General features: G+C 46.7%; 1 protein-coding gene across 9 annotated transcripts in view; it reads right to left on the reverse strand.

Moving 5' to 3' along the window:
- LOC118316995 (ankyrin repeat and SAM domain-containing protein 1A-like) overlaps positions 1-16,591 on the reverse strand; it is a 57,396-nt gene that overhangs the window by 20,237 nt on the left and 20,568 nt on the right. For 8 of the 9 annotated variants that reach the window (XM_035645380.2, XM_035645379.2, XM_047330666.1 and 5 more), the window contains 10 exons: positions 13,411-13,707; positions 12,810-12,885; positions 12,610-12,711; positions 12,430-12,516; positions 12,142-12,311; positions 11,907-11,969; positions 11,544-11,670; positions 10,906-10,949; positions 9,364-9,460; positions 5,322-5,812 (listed from right to left, as the gene is read on the reverse strand). In XM_035645380.2, coding sequence (XP_035501273.2) covers positions 5,322-5,812; positions 9,364-9,460; positions 10,906-10,949; positions 11,544-11,670; positions 11,907-11,969; positions 12,142-12,311; positions 12,430-12,516; positions 12,610-12,711; positions 12,810-12,885; positions 13,411-13,707 — 1,554 coding nt within the window. Of the gene's footprint in view, positions 1-5,321; positions 5,813-6,246; positions 6,391-9,363; positions 9,461-10,905; positions 10,950-11,543; positions 11,671-11,906; positions 11,970-12,141; positions 12,312-12,429; positions 12,517-12,609; positions 12,712-12,809; positions 12,886-13,410; positions 13,708-16,591 lie in introns of those variants that run through there. The other variant, XM_035645385.2, reaches the window with a different exon arrangement.

Raw genomic sequence — 16,591 nt, forward strand, 5'->3', positions numbered from 1 at the left:
AAATTTGCTTAGGAAGGTTCCTAAATCGTGAAATGGCCCGGAATTATTTCATCAGCGCCATGATAAGAGCTGTTCGTATTCTCTAAATGCTTAGGGAAGACCTTGACGCTTCCTTTCCTATCTCCTTTAGCATAAGGTACACTGGAGCTTCCTATGTGAAAGAAAAGGAGAAACAGACGACCCACAATTCACTGCGGCGGCGATATTTAACGTGAAGCACCACGAACGGACGTCAACGATTCAATCCGAAGTAGAAGAAGAAGAAGAAGAAGAAAAGTATGAATATGATCCAGAAGAAATGCACGTCATCGTGTAAGTTATCGTTTACATCTAATGCCAAACATCAGTGGTAAAACACGATGAAAAATGATGCGTCCATCTTCAGAAATATGTAGTTTCACCACGCCAGACGCACGTCAACCACATCCACCGTCGCATAATGACGTAGTTAAGTGAAAGTGGAGTTGAATTCTCTTTTCCTAAGTCCTATGAATCCTCCTTGACACCTTTCCTTGACCTTGTGACTTTTTCCACTGAGGTCAAGGAATAGTAGAGAGGAAGGACGATCCCAATCCATGTGGCCTCTGTGTTCTCCCCCTGGTGGCAGAACCAGGCCATGACACACACAACAGGAGTCAAACTGCAACAAGGCCACGAAACAAACAAAAAGCTTCCCCAGTTTCTGAACACGTCAACAGAAACGAGAAAGAAACGAAACATGTATTGTGGCAGAAAAGGGGTACAGATGATGAACTCTCTAAAGACAACAGAGTGTTGGGTTTATCCTCCACTTTCAATCAGAATGAGTCTTTACCAGATATGTAATATCCACAGAAAGAGACAATGTCAGACGAGATTAACGGACCTCCCGCGGAGCCGCTGCCTTCGAGGGGGAGTCAATACTCACGAAAGCCGGTTTCATAGTCGCCTACTGGATCTGCCGTGTGCCACTCGAAGATGAAGTTACAAAGTGGAAGTGGGAGCTGAGGAACCTCGGCCCCCCGCTCGCTCCCTCCTCCCGTCTCCTTCTGTCTCCTCCCATCTGTGGAGCTCAGCTCGCTGGCCCACACAATGTGCCCCCTGGATTGTCATCTCCAGTCTGAGTCCAAGGACCAAGACCAACCCCACATTAGCATGCGCTTTACACACACACACACACACACACACACACACACACACACACACACACACACACACACACACACACACACACACACACACACACACACACACACACACACACACACACACACACACACACACACACACTGTCGGAGATCCTTAAATGGAGAGATGCATAGGCCAAGACCTCATGCAAGTCAAATCTCCTTGTGGTGAAACCAGAGGCAGCGTATCGGAGGGTGAAGCTCGAGCGAAGACAAGAAAAGAAAGAAGGGAGGAGGGAGATACAGGGGGAAACGGGCCAAGGGTGTGAGAACTGGAATATTTAGCAAAACCACATATAAAGAAGAAGATGTTTCTTAAAGTGGATGTGTGTGTGTGTGTGCGTGTGCATTAGAGGGGAGGGTTGGGTGATGTCCCGGGACCCCCTGGGGGGGGGGGGGGGAGCTCAGTAGATCGTTGAAGAGCAGCCGGTCAGTCGATAGGCAAGATGGCCGCCGCAGAGAGAAACCGGGCGGAGGAGAAGTCAGAGAGAGAGAGAGAGAGAGAGAGAGAGAGAGAGAGAGAGAGAGAGAGAGACGACTGGACGCTCCCCTGTAACATCATTAAAGAGAGTGCAGGCCCGGTTACGCCCAATCAAACTTTAACTACTCCCCCCCACCACCCACCAACAAGCTCGTCTCATTTGTTATGCTCTTTGCGTTGCCAGTGTGAATATTTCCATCTCAAGCTGGATGCAGGATTATTCCCTGAAAGGAGCGGAGAGGAGAGGAGGAACAGTTCCGGAGGCTCTCGCCTTCCCTTTCTTTCAGCACAGACCTCACAGGAATCTGAATCACCACATTCAAAGTCAGGAGCAAATCAGCCTCCAAGTTCATTAATATTAACTACAGCGCCCGGAAAAACTGCACAAAAAGGAAATTCTAAAATGTCAAATCTTATTTTGGAAGAAGCACGTGATGCGATCGTTAGAAGAGGCGGAGTTAACCAGCTACGAACTGCTGACGCTGCGGGGAAACACATGAGATTGAGATCCATCCGTGGCTTTATGTATTTTCTTTTTTTAGAGGTCAACTTGATATTATAATCCTAAAACCTTAAGTCTGATTCTGAACAGACTGGGGAGTAAATAAGATGCTCTCCCACGGGATGGATGAAGGGCGAGTTGCGGTGCTCGACGCCAGCAGCCTACTTTTAAGATTTCAAACACGCCCCGAGGCGTTCTGATGAACTTAAAGCTGGTCAGTTCACTCGGTAACAGACGGCCAGTTGGCTGACGTGCGTTCTCCTTCCCCCCCCCCAAATAACAGGATTCAAAACACCTGAGGGAGAAGACGGCACGCCGTCTCATGAGGGCAACAGGGAAGAAGCAGCGATCTCCGGTAACAGAGTGATGTCATGGCGGTCTCTGAAACCGCGAGGCCTCATCCCTCAATCTGAGGAGGAGGCGGGCGTTTGTTAATCTGGAGGACTGAATTGAACGGGGACAAGATGTTCACCTCCTTCTGATTACTCCTCCGGCCGAGGGTCTTCTACAGCGGCAGGACGATGTGTCATGACTATCCTCTTTAATTTTTATAAGTGAATAATACCTTTGGATTTTTTTAGAATAAGTAATATTTGTTTTATGGCGTGTATATCTGCCCATGAGAACAGAAACGCAGAGGTCAGTGAGTTAAGAACAGACGATATTCCAGAGCGTGTCCACCAGAGAGCAGCAACATGTTGACATGTCCTGCTAGGTCACACTTTGCTTTCATTGAAACCTTAAATTTGGTCACAATACTGAAGATTTACTGACGAGCTAAAATTATGCCTGAAAATAACACTTAAAGAAAGAATTATATAAAAATAATCTCCTATGCCTAATATTTTGTTTAACATTCTTTACCCTCTGAAATGTGTCTGAAAACTGTCTGCTGACACACCTGCCGTCCTCTCGTGGATGCTAACTGCTAATGCTACTGCTAACACTATCTCTCTGCTGACACACCTGCGGTCCTCTCGTGGATGCTAACTGCTAATGCTACTGCTAACACTATCTCTCTGCTGACACACCTGCGGTCCTCTTGTGGATGCTAACTGCTAATGCTACTGCTAACACTAACTGTCTGCTGACACACCTGCGGTCCTCTCGTGGATGCTAACTGCTAACGCTAACTTTCTGCTGACACACCTGTCGTCCTCTCATGATGATGCTGCCTCTGCTGCACTGGAAGTTTCCGGTTTCTTTGCCTCACATTTGCATATTCGACAGTGATTGTTTTTTTTTTATTTGTGATGTACCAAACCTAGCTTGATCAGGATTTCAAATTCCAGAGACGTGAAACAGAACTCTCCTCCTCCAGGAGAGGAATGTGAAAACACCAGATACAAGTCGCTATAGTCAATGTCAGACATGTTAGAGCAAAGAGACAGAAGGAAACACTTTTTTGAGTGGAGGTGGACTTTAACTGCAGCTCTCAGAACTATAAGCGAACATGTAAAGGTCTGAGGAATCCAGATGCAAACAGAAGCCGACAGGTCAAAGTGACGTATCGCTTTGCATTTCACAACATGATGGAGCAGAGTTGTTCGCCGTGATGTTCACCGACTGCGTCACCATGAAGTTTGACTGTCTCCTTTGACAGAGAGTGAGAGAAGCTGCTGACGTCTGCAGACGTCAGGCTGAAAAGTAGATTGAGGTAATAAACAACAACGCGCCCTCGTGGCGCTCACAGGTTGAAAATTTCAGGGACAAATTTGTTTTGCCCCTTCGAGCTAGAAAAGCGTCGCCTCTTCTTTGTGAGTACGACTGTTAGAGACCAGCGTCAATGAAACACATACGGCACACCCCTCTACTGTACAGTACGGCAACGCAAAAACACTGCAATGATAAAACGTAACCCTCCTAACAGACCTCCCCCGCCTCTGACAGGAGCAAGCCATCTCTCATGGACTGTGAGTGGAGAGCAGCAGGGAGAGGACGTTGTAAAATAAAAATTTAAAGATGCAACAGACGCAGCAGAAAACGACACAAAGGAGAATTCCTGAGACGACGGCAGAAACACTTGACTAATGAAAAACTAAACTGAGAAGCTCAGAGAATATAATTCATCTTTAAGGAAAATGGTGACAAGAGCATGAATAGGAAATGTTCTCAGGCTTATATGACTATATACCTCTTTATATATTCATCTTCAACAACATACGAACTGCAGTCTGTGATTCCTCATTTTTCTAGAATCAACAAACGTCTGTGAACGCTCCCAAGTCTGTTTCAGTGGTTTTGTGTGTTTGGAATCTGAAGCGTTGCAGAGACGAAGGAGAGACGAGAGCTGGAGCGAGTCGGATCCGCAGCCTCGTGAATCTCAATTTTTAAATCTCTACCGTCTCCTCTCGTCTTACTCTCCGGTTTTATCTCCGTCCCGTCTCGCTGTGGCTCCGCTCGGCTATTTATCCTCGTCCCAGACGAGGCACTCAAGTGCTGATCGGAAGAGGAGGGGGAGGGGGGCGTTCTTCCTTATGAATAATGTCAATTTTTAAAAAACTACACCAATTTAATGCCAAGTAAAATTTGCAGTTTTTTGCGAAACATAAGCAGCAAAGATTTGAATGTTTTCTTAAGAAATGAACTGTATTAACATGTTTCTTTTCCCCCAGAGTCGCTGAGGGTTTGTGTTCGAGGCGAGCTGCACAGAGCCTTGCACAGCGCCCCCCTCAGGACAACAGGTGGGGCTTCGTGTTGACAGAGCGACAACAAAACGACAGATTTTCATCTTTCATTCTTCAACGTCGCAGTCGTGAACAAACGTCTTGTGGCCGCAGCGCAAACACGAGCGAGAGAAGCTTCGTGGAGGAAATCGTTCACAATGCGCTGTTTGGATTCATGATTTAAATCTTCTGTTGAAAGAAGGGATTTAATATTTGTACTTGGGGTTAAGAGTTTTAAAGAACAACAACGCAGTAAATAGAGTTTTTAGTGTATTTCTACAAATGTTTTGTAAGTTTTCTACCTTGTGTCAAGTTTTTCGAGAAACAGAAGTTTGATCCAATTGTCCATTTTTTTTTCTATGTAGTTAAATTATTGAAGAAGCTGTTTTATTTAAACTTACTTAACACCTTTCATATTCGGAAATATCAATCTGTAGTCTACAGGGCTGCTTTGTAAAGTACACACACACACACGCACACACACACAGTTCTTTCCCGACACTCACCTCGTCCCACTCTGACGTGAAAGAGGGCGACTTCTCCAGCCTCTTCTTGCCGGTGCTACAGTTCGAGACGGACTCGCTGCGGTTGCCCAGTCCTCCGTCCTCCTCGCTGGGGGGCGACACCAGCAGGTCCGAGTCGGACTTGGACAGACTCCGGGCCAGTTTCAGGTCCATGGGCGGACGCATCCTCACGGCGGACGCGGCCCCCGAGTCCCTGTGCTCCTTGTTCACGGTCGCGTAAATCGCTTTGGGGTCACAGTCTGTGAGGATGGCGGCCATACTGGGACGGCTAGGTGGTGCGGCTGCTGCTGCTGCTACTTCCTCTTTTACTTTGGCAGGTTTTCTCGACTCCTGCTGGACCTGGGCGGGCGGCGGGACGACCGGGAGGCCGAAGGGCTCCTCGTGGCAGTCGAAGACGGGAGAGGATCCGTGCAGGAGGCCGGTGAACTGCTCCGGGACACCTGCTTCCTGATCCTGGCTCGGCTGGGAATTATCTGGAGAACGAGAAGAGGAGTGAACAAAAAGTCAGGAGAAGAAAGAGAGTAGTTTGTAGAAACGGCTGGAAAGCAGGGAGCTAATAAGAAAAAAAAAAAACACCCACGCAAGCCCTGAAACAGATCTGTAATTGTTTCCTACCGGGGAGTGACGGAGAGAGAAAGAAGGGAGAGGGGAGAGCTGGAGCAACGAGAGGGCGTACATGAATGTTGGCCGGAGAAATAACAGAATTCCAAACCCGGCTTGCAGCCGTCTGACGACGGTCTGCTGGTGTTTTGTAACAGGGAGTTGAGGTTAGTCATCTTCGTGACTCGCCTCCTCACGAACCTTTCACAACATTACACAGCCCTCAAAAACAACCCCCCCATCTTACGCACAACAAACACACCAGAATATTCAAGTTGAAAATGTAAACGAAAGCAGGGAAACTCACGTCGGCAGGTTCCCGCAAGGAAAACAACTTCTTCATGAGACCGAACGGCAAGTGCAATTAAAAACTAGTTGATTTTTTCCTCCTCCCTCTCCGAGAGGAGTCGCCGCCGCACGAGCCTCTTTTTCCGCAATCAGCCGCGGCTCGACGACGCCTCACAAAAAACAACAACAACAACAACATCACAGCAGAGCCTGTGCCCGGTTTCCCACCTCTCACCGTCCTGCCCGTTTGTCGTCTGCCGTGTGACCGGCAGTGTTTCCCGGCTTCTAATTCTAGACCCTGACGATGATGATGATGGCTCAGGAATGGAAATTTGAATCACCCAATCCTCCTGCAGCCAGACTCCTCTGATAATTAGGCCTGTGACACATGGTGTAGGAGCGTGTGTGCGTGCGTGTGTGTGTGCGTGTGTGTGTGTGTGTGTGTGTGTGTGTGTGTGTGTGTGTGTGTGTGTGTGTGTGTGTGTGTGTGTGTGTGTGTGTGTGTGTGTGTGTGTGTGTGTGTGTGTTTGTGTGTGTGTGTGTGTGTGTGTGTGTGTGTACCGTCTCTGTCAGGGTGACAGGGTCAGGGTGTTTGGTGACGGGGGGAATCTGGGGCAGTCACGCCACAAGAAGAGCAAGTGACCTGTTGCGACACTTTGTTTGTCCTTCGCGGTCCCGTTCGACCTCTCAAGCGGCTCTTCAAAGAACGAAAACACACCAGACGAGCAGAAAACAGTTAAATGTGCAGCTCGGGAGAAGAGGTTTATCTTTTAGCAGCTCAAACTCCCTCTTCGCCAAACTGCCTCGTTATCGTTTCAGGGGCCGTTTGCAGTGAGGCGACGAGGTGCCGACGCCCTGGACCCCCCCCCCCTTCACAAGTTGTGAAGTTACGTGTCTGAGCACACGTGTTCGGGACCGCAGCCAAACAGCCGCTCGGCAGCGAGGGAGCGTGAACGCCCCAATGAGCACATCATCGGCGTGTCTCACACAGCGTTAACCCCTGACGAGTCACAGCTCGTACACACTGTGGTGAGGTCACCACCCACGCCGCCGAGGTGGGACGGGTGTTTGATTTGGCGCCCTTCGCTCCATCTCTAACGACTGATGTCATGTTTGTTTTTGCAGTCTCTGTCCAGAAGTCGACTCAAGCTCTGCCTGTTTTTATGTAGATGAAAATACATTTTTGACTCGGGGTCATAAACCGCGGAAGGTCGATACGGCTCTAAAGACGCCGTGTTGATATGTGTGGTACGTGAACAGTGAAGAACGCTAAAGGACGTCGCCCCTGTACCGAAAGCCACGTCGATGTCACGTTCAACAACACGCACGTTCACGTTGAAAGGACATAACCACGTGCACGGATGCTTGAAAACTAAAATATCGCTGACAAACAAGCAAACTGAGACGGTTTATGATTTGTGCTAACAGGTGTTTTTAGTCTTTATGTCTGTCTGCTGCAGCGACGCAAACAACCACTCAGAGCTTCTCTCGGACAGAACTGGAAAAGCGTCACATCCAAATTAGGGTAAAGACTGAATGACCACTGAACTGAAGCCGAGATATGTGTAGTGAATCAGGCGCAAGAATAAAATAAGGTCAAACATTTTTACCCATTTTCTTTTATGACTGCCTGTGGCGAATCGCAGGATTCCCTGGAATCTCTTATAAAACAGTGAGCAGAGGCGGGAATCTGTTGGGAAAACACTGTAATCCTGCTGAGAGCTGCAGCAGCGCGTTTGTGACGGATGATCGGTTACAACATCGGCCCTGATGTCGCTGACGGTGCGTTTGTCCTCCACCTGCTGCAGAGCGAGCGGAGGTCCGGTCCCGGACGCGGGGGGGGGCTCTTTACGAGAACCACGTTCACATCTAGACTCCCGGTTAATGTGAAACTCAAGTGAAGGAACCATCGACTCAACCTGCTGATGTGGAGATGTATTTATATATAAAGCAATCTTGTGGTTTTTGTGGCTTTAGAAAAAGGGGAAAGGAGAATAAAATTTGAGAGTCACTGCAGGTCGATGGGCAAGAGAAAAGGGAAACAAATTTCAAGAAGTTGCCTCCTCCTCCTCCTCCTTTTAACTGTCAAACTGACTTTCCACAGATACAAGAGTTTAATTCCAATGTTTAAACTCACTGGGCTTAATAATCGCTTGCACAAACAGACTGGCTACATGATGTCAGTGTGTATCACCTCCTGCCTCTAAAACAAATCGTCGACAGACAAAATAATGTGAATCAAAAAAGGAAAAAGAATTTTTGCAGCAGCAACAACGAGAAGAGCTAACGGACCAATATCAGTGCTGGAATTGTGTTTTTTCTGGTTTCAGCCATTTATCATCACATCCAGAATCGAAGGTTCTCTACGGTTCATCGTCCAAAGTACATCCAAAACTAATTCTGCTCGTCTGCTTATCGAGAACGTTCACGCATTAAAACATTCAGTCCAGAGACAATATCATGAAACAATTGGGTTATCATTCAAATTTGATTTTTGTAGGGAGTAACGACTGTGTCCTATGATAATGTAGCGGAGTAAAACTATGTATTTTGTCTTTATAATGTACTTAAGTAAAAGTAAAAGTTGAAATAAAAATAAAAACTTAAGTATAAATACTCCTTAAATCTACTGAAGTACTGTAACATGTGTTGTTTTGTATGGAAAGTGCCTGAGTATTATGAAAAGCGCTATATAAATAAAATGACTTCCTTAAATTCTTACTACAGTTCCTCTTATAATTACTTGAATATAAAGATGTTCTGTACGTGTGTCTGTGGAAACTGGACCACGTGATACGTCCAGCTTTAATCGTGTAAGTGGAAATGTGGCAGGACCGTCGCCATCTCATCGAGAATTCTGTTTCACGTTGGCTACGAAATTGAGCCTAGTTGACCGCTCGCCAGGGGACGTCAGTCGTCCTGCACCCGGCAAACCGAATCCACTCTGTTGCTGGCGAATGCCAATCACACATTCCCTGGCAGCGCTGTCGTAAAAAGCCGGGACAGAGCAGTTTGCGAAAATAACCCCATAATGCATTTCCTCTCTTTTCACTGACATGTCCCTGTTTGTCGCTCTTTTTACTCTCACGGCCAAAAAAAACAACAACCTGAGGACGGCGGCGGCGGCGGGACTCACCTCCCGACAGGGGCGGGCCGACCCGCCCGTGGTGAGGGTGCAGGGTGTCCTTCGTCTTGCTCGGCGCTCTGAGGTCGATGGGGGCAGCGGGTCTGCGCTAAAGCGGGACAGAAAGAAGGAGACGAGAGTTTTACTCAGGCCTCGACGATCAGAACATGACAACACAAACGTTTTAGCATCGTCCGGTTTTAGGGCTGCAACTAACGATTATTTTCATTATCGATTGATCAAATCGATGAGTTGTTTGGTTCATAAAATGGTGAAAAATGTCGATCCTGTTTCCCAAAACCCCAAGACGATGTTCTGTTTTGTCCACACATCAGAGATATTCAGTTCATTGTCACAGAGGAGCAAAGAAACCAGAACAGATAAACATTTAAGAAGCTGAAATCAGAGAATTTTGCGAGCTTGAACCGATAAATCAATTATCAAAATAGTTGGCGATTAATTTAGTCTATTACTTATCAATAATCGATAAGCTGCTGCAGTTTTGAAGACATGTAGGTACAAGCATGATTCTATGACACCATGGCAACTTTGGAGCCAATGATTGTGTAGTATGCAACTTTTTTTAACAATGTGAGTGAACATTTTTTTTGTGGAAAAAAACCTTTAGCTTACTATTTTTTTTTTGCCTTTTTCCCCTACTTGAGCCGATTAATCGATTATCAAAATAGTTGGCGATTTATTTAGAAGTCAATGACTAATCGATAACCTGTTTCAGCTCTAATCCAGTTATCCGATCAATAATCCAGGATAAATATGCAGCTAGCCAAGGTTCCCTGCATCACACCGGTGGCGGGTTTGGCTTTATGATTCTTTATGATTCTTTATGAGCCTTTATGATTCTTTATGAGCCTTTGTGTGTCTCTGCACACACACAGACCAGCTCATTCGTTATGATTATGCAGCTGCAGGCAACACAGCAAATCCAATGAGACCTTGAGATAAAAGATGTGAGCAGACACTGTGGGGCAGCAGGTGGGGTTGTGGTTGGGTGGCGATAATAAAAGCTACTAAGCGGAAAGCTAAAATATGAAAAGGCAATAAAATATGATGTGATGGGCCAATAAATAGAGGAGGCAGGTTCACAGAGACACTTCTTCTGTCCGACACACGGGAGAGAAAAATCATCTTTATTACATAACTCTGCCGCGTGGTCACGCTCCAGATACGAAATTGAAATAGTTCTCTGGCTGTCAGATCTCGACCCATATGGTTTCTGTGCAGCTTGTGAAGTATTTCACAAAAGCAGACAAAAGATAAAAAATCTATCCTGAAAGAGACGTTGAAACAAAATGGCACTGGATTTTTGTTTTTGTTGGATATAAAAGGGTGGAAAAGACACTAGAGAGAGAAAAGTAAAAAAAAAAAGGAAAAGGTGCTTCTTGTGATTACTTTTTTCAAATAAAGTTTCAATTTGAATTTCAAAGACTAACTATGGAAATGTTGTGATTGTACGTGGAGGATTCCACCGTAATGCAGAACATATAATAGATTATTAATAATAATAATAATAATAATAATAATAGTAGTAGATACCTGAGGTAGGACGCTGTTGGAAGACTGTGAAGTTGTTTTCTCATCTGAAGAGACAAGAGGACATGAAAGATGATCAATTCACTCTACATAACTTCAGTCAGCGACAGTTGTGATAGTGTGTGTGGCAGTTGTAGAATAAAATCATGTTTATGCACAGAGACATTATCGTTATCCAGACAGACTTCAGATTTATCTTCCTGCCATTTGAGCGGCGCCGCGAGTGTCAACGTGATAAAACAAGTTTTTAAAAGAAACCTGACAGGAAACGAATCGTTCCAACATTTCTGTCAAACTCGTGGAGAGGAGAAGAGACAAAGATCACGGTGACATCAGCCATTAAACAACCGACCCCTCGGCTCAGGGATGTTTTCCCTGAAGGGACGGTATTAAAACAACTATATCAACAGCTAGGGATCAAAATGGCCTACTAATTTAATCCCATTTAATCCAATCACATGCGGTGCCATTCACCGGCCACGACCGAGGAGGGGGGCTGCTCTTTGTGAGTCGTGAGCAGGTCAGGAAGCATTGGAGGAGTTTTAAGAAATGTTACCGAACCTAAACTTTTGTTTTACCCAGAAAAAAAAGAAACACACTTCAACATTAAACTCTCGCATGCACAAATACATCAACGTTACCTTTATGGGAGTGGGACTCGTGGCCGGGCGGTGGGACTTTGGTCTGTGCCGTCAGCAACAACTCGTACGTGTGATCCTCCTCCACCCGCTCGCCTCTTTCATCGATACTGCTGTTAGTGTACAGGGCCTGCAGGGAAAAATACAATAACACAAGGCGAGGAGAAAGGTGAGGGAAAGAAACTTTGCCGCGATGAATATTTATTAAAAAGTCATTTTAATTTGAGCTACAGCCGTGAAAAGAGAACGGTCATGAAAGCGGTTAATTTGACTCTTTAGTCTCTGAAAAGAAATGGTACACGTGAGAATCTGTTGCGTTTAGACGTCGACACGTTCTGGTGTGTTCGTGGGTGTTTCCGTCCTCACCTCTGAGCTCGCCGACTGCTCGTGTCCAGGACCAGGATGTGAAGTGTGAAGCAGGCGATCTTTCTGTAAAGGATTAGAAATGTAAGGTGGAGGAGTTGTAACTCTGGAGGGGCTTCTGCATGAGGACCACTACCACCCTCTAGTGGTGACTTCTGTATTTCACCTCCTATATAAAACCCTGAGACAAGCTAATGCCCTCCACAGTGTGTGTGTGTGTGTGTGTGGGTCTGCTCACCTTGCCGGCTTCACTGTCCGGCCGTCCAGAGTCTCTGTCGGACGACTTGCCGCTGGCCAGGCTGTCCAGAGAGTGGCAGGAAGTGGCTTCGAACAACGCCTCGTACGGGCTCTCCTCCTCGGGCCCCGGGGCCAGCCCCGAGATCAGCTCGCTCACCTTCTCCAGCTCGCCTGCGACACACATGACACAAACACAAACGGACCGACAAAAAGAAAGATAAATTGTACTACATTTTCCTGCAAACTACACCCAGCTTTTTCTTAAGTGGGACATTTTCCCCGATCTTACCCTTTTTCCGTGGACTGGGACTCTCCTGGGGCGGAGGTACGGGTGGAGGCGGGAGGTCGATGTCGGGGGGTTTTCCAGTCATGTGACCTACAAAAAGACAGACAGCCGGCAACAGACATGAAATCAAGCAGACATGAAAAACACAGCTTTCTTTCCGTTTTCACATTCAGCCCTTTTTACCGAGAATGAGAGCAGCCAGTTCTCTGCTCTTCTGCGAGGGCATGTCCTTGACAGTGTCCAGCGCCGTCAGGCCCTTCATGTCCACGATGTTCACGTCGATACCTGGAGAACGAACCAACGAGCAGGAGCGGTTGGTACAGAGAACAGTCAGCTGCTACACACTGCACGTGTTGTTTCTTTTAGCGATTCGAGTGTCTGACCTGCACCGAGGAGTCTCTGCACCACGTCCGTCTTACCGAACAGGGCGGCTTCGTGAAGGGCGCTGCCTTTCTCCGTCTGAGCAGGAAAAAGAAACCAGAAGCATGAAGAGCCGGAGGCACAGAGAAGAACTGGGACATGAGAGGGAGGACAACGTGGACACACGACTATCATGAACATAATTAAAGCTCAGGTTTATTTCCTTCTGCTGTTGCCAGATGAACCAGACGAAGTGAAACCTGTAGCCGTCTTATCATTTCAGTACGACAGCAGGCGGCTGAATATGACGTGGCTGAGGAATTAAAAGCAGCTTCATTTTCCAGTTCAGGGGGCCACGCTAATTGAAACGTGTATGGCGCCTGAAGGACAGTGGACAAACTCAGAGAGAAGTAGGGCAAAGTGAAAGGGGCCGATACAAAAACTGAGAGCTTCACACTTTTATATTTATAACCTCAGAGCTTCGGTAGGAAGTCGTGAGAGGAAGTTCTGCAAGAGCACAATCACTTTACCCAACATGCTTTGTGCCATTACAGAGCATGAAGAAACAAAGTAACTCTATATATACATACAAACACATATATATGTATATAGATGGAAACCTGCCTCGTAGTTGATGTCCATGCCGGCGTCCAGCAGCACCTCCACCACGGGCAGGTGTCCGTTGCGGGAGGCCAGGTGCAGCGGCGTGTGCTTCTTGGTGTTGCAGCTCAGCAGGTTGGGGTGAGCGCTGAGCAGCAGCTTCACCACCTCCAGGCGGCCGTACAGCGCCGCCAGGTCCAGCGGCGTCTCGAACTTGTTGTTGCGCATGGTCGGGTCCGTCAGCTCCTCCAGCAGCAGCCGCACCACCCGCGAGTGGCCGTACTGAGCGGCGCAGTGCAGCGGCGTCTCGTTGTCGTTGTTCTGTTCGGGAGATGAACGGGGTGAGAGGCGGCGCAGGGGAATGGGATGCAGAAAACAAATAGATGTAACGAAGGAGAAGAGAAAAGAGGAAAACCAATCAGCGATGTAGAGCCCACAACAGTAGCAGATTTAAAAAAGGTCGTGAGAAACACTGAAGCACAAAGTGGGGCCTGGGATCAGGCAGAGAGGTTCAGGTTGGGCCTGAGCCCAGGACATGCTGCCTTCAGGACTAATGAAGGGCAACGGGGCGCTAGATGAGGGGCAACGGGTCGCTAGATGAGGGGCAACGGGGTGCTAGCAGAGGGGCAAACGCTCCCAGGCAGGAAAATAATTATCAGTCGCTAAACATGCTAAAATTGTGAAAAGCAAAATTTCCAGAGGCAAACACGTCTTCCTCTGTCTGACCAACAGACCACAACAAGACTAATATTAACTATTTAAAGCAGCAAATCATCAAATTGAATTAGGAGAAGCAGCAACCAGAGAACGTTTTGCATTCTAGCTGGAAAATTACTCAAAAAAATTCATTGATCATAAAAGCTGTTTATGATCCATGTTCTGTCAACCAACAAATCTATGAATCAACCGATTGTTTCAGACATGATAACAACAACAACTACACATAGGATATACTGATTTAATACTCGGCTGTCTGTGTAACTGCCTGACAGTAATTAACAGTAACTTAATATTTCTGGAATGAGTACAAAAGGCCACAGTCACGCTGGAATTAAGAAGTAACTCTGAAAAGGATCACGAGAAAAAAAAGCCAGTAAATGTCCTTCGCATTAGAAATGATGATGCAATGACGCAAAGGTGAGAATAATATTTCATCTCTGTAACTGGACAGTCGGCAGCGTTAAAAAAAAAAAATCTGCACAGCAGGAAAAAAACAATCTCCCAGACAGAGCAGCAATTAATCAACGGTAATGAAATGGTGAGCTCAGTAAAGTGGTGACTATTGGATCTAATGACTCAACAAGATCAATGACTCCAACAGTGCCGACGACGAGCTGCTCTACCGTGAAGAGCCAGCAGGGGGCGGAGCCTGCAGCCCAGCAGCTGAGCTGAAGGACGAGAGGCATGATGGGAAAAAAAGATATAAAATACATAGTCTGGTCCCATTCACATAACAACAACATGGGCAGAGTGAGTGAACAGTGGCAGGCAACAGAAAAACACACAGATATAAAAAAAAATTATAATAATATTCAAAAAGGATCCTGCAGCATTAAAATCACAGCTCTTCATTTTTCAAGGTGTGACAGAAGTTAGGGGCCGACCGATACCGATTATTACTGACCTAAGAGGCCGATAACAGATATTTGACACCGTTATTAGCCTGCAATAAAAAAAGGGTCAAAAAGGTGCCAAAATTTATAATCAACACAAACTCTTAACACAAAACCTTGTTTCAACCTTTCAACGTGACCTGAACACACAAAGTGCAGGGAGCTGTCAGCAGCATTATTTTGAGGCTGGAAAAATGAACAAATAAAAAATAAATTTAAGGAAGTGATTGAAATGCCTTAAAGCATAAGATTACGTTGAACAATCAAACATGGATGGGACATTTCCGAGAGTCATGACGGCGGCTCCAACAGAGCCAAAGTAGTACATTTTATAAAAATGGAGAATATCAACGCAGATAATCTGTAATATACAGAAATATAATCTGAGCAGACTGCAAACAACAGGAGAGACTGTCCTGGCCTCCCTTCGTTGGCTCCCAGTCTCTTTTAGAATGAATTTTTAAAAATCCTCTTATTTGTTTTCAAAGCACCGTCCTCACGACTCGCTCCAGCTCCCAGTCACTCACTTGAACAAAGCCTGTGTCACTCAGCTCATCGCACGCCGACTGCAGACGGGTGAGGTGGTACATATCAGCCAATTTTTGGGAGCCACATGCTCCGAGAGTCATTCCAGACGCACAGATCCACCTACAAAGGGCCGACAGCTGGCACCAGAAGCCCCCCCAACCCCACTTCCCCCACTGAACATGGGCATGTATGTTGTGTGTATGATGCCAGGTCACACGACTACTCCCACGGGGGGAAACACGCCAGCTGTGCCGCCACAGAGGACTTGGAGATGGTCGAGATTTAGATTTTAGACAGGTGTCTGTGGCGAGGCCTGGCACCAAACGGGATCAGCAGGTATCTGCTCCGTCGTCATGGAGAGAGAGAGAGAGGGAGAGAGAGAGAGAGAGAGAGAGAGAGAGAGTGTTGTTGTACTGTACTGGCACAGCAGGTCACAGCTTGAGCAGAGAGAGAGAGGAGGAGGAGCTTAGAGGAAACAAAACAAAACAAAACGCCTGCCTGTCAAAGGAGGAGAAGATAAAAGCACACACACACACACACACACACACACACACACACACACACACACACACACACACACACACACACACACACACACACACACACACACACACACACACACACACACACACACACACACACACACACACACACACACACACACACACACACACACACACACACACACACACACACGTCTAGGATGAATTAAACTGAATAAAAAGGAAGTAGAATAAAAGGTTTTTAATGAGCCTCAGTTACGAGTAACTCAGTCTTTCATCAGAGAATTTCTTGATTTTTACTTGAACTTCTCTTTTTCAAATCTGACTAATGCTGCATTAATGCTACACGGTGAATCACTCTGTCTAATCTGGATTTCAAAATGTGCTCTATAAATATTTGGAATTTGCATACTCCTCTTTACGATCCAACTGGCGCTCTCTCACTCACACACTCTCACGCACGCACGCACGCACGCACGCACGCACGCACGCACGCACGCACGCACGCACGCACACACACACACACACACACACACACACACACACACACACACACACACA

This window comes from Scophthalmus maximus, chromosome 3, assembly GCF_022379125.1.
Source record: "Scophthalmus maximus strain ysfricsl-2021 chromosome 3, ASM2237912v1, whole genome shotgun sequence".
Lineage (NCBI taxonomy): Eukaryota > Metazoa > Chordata > Actinopteri > Pleuronectiformes > Scophthalmidae > Scophthalmus > Scophthalmus maximus.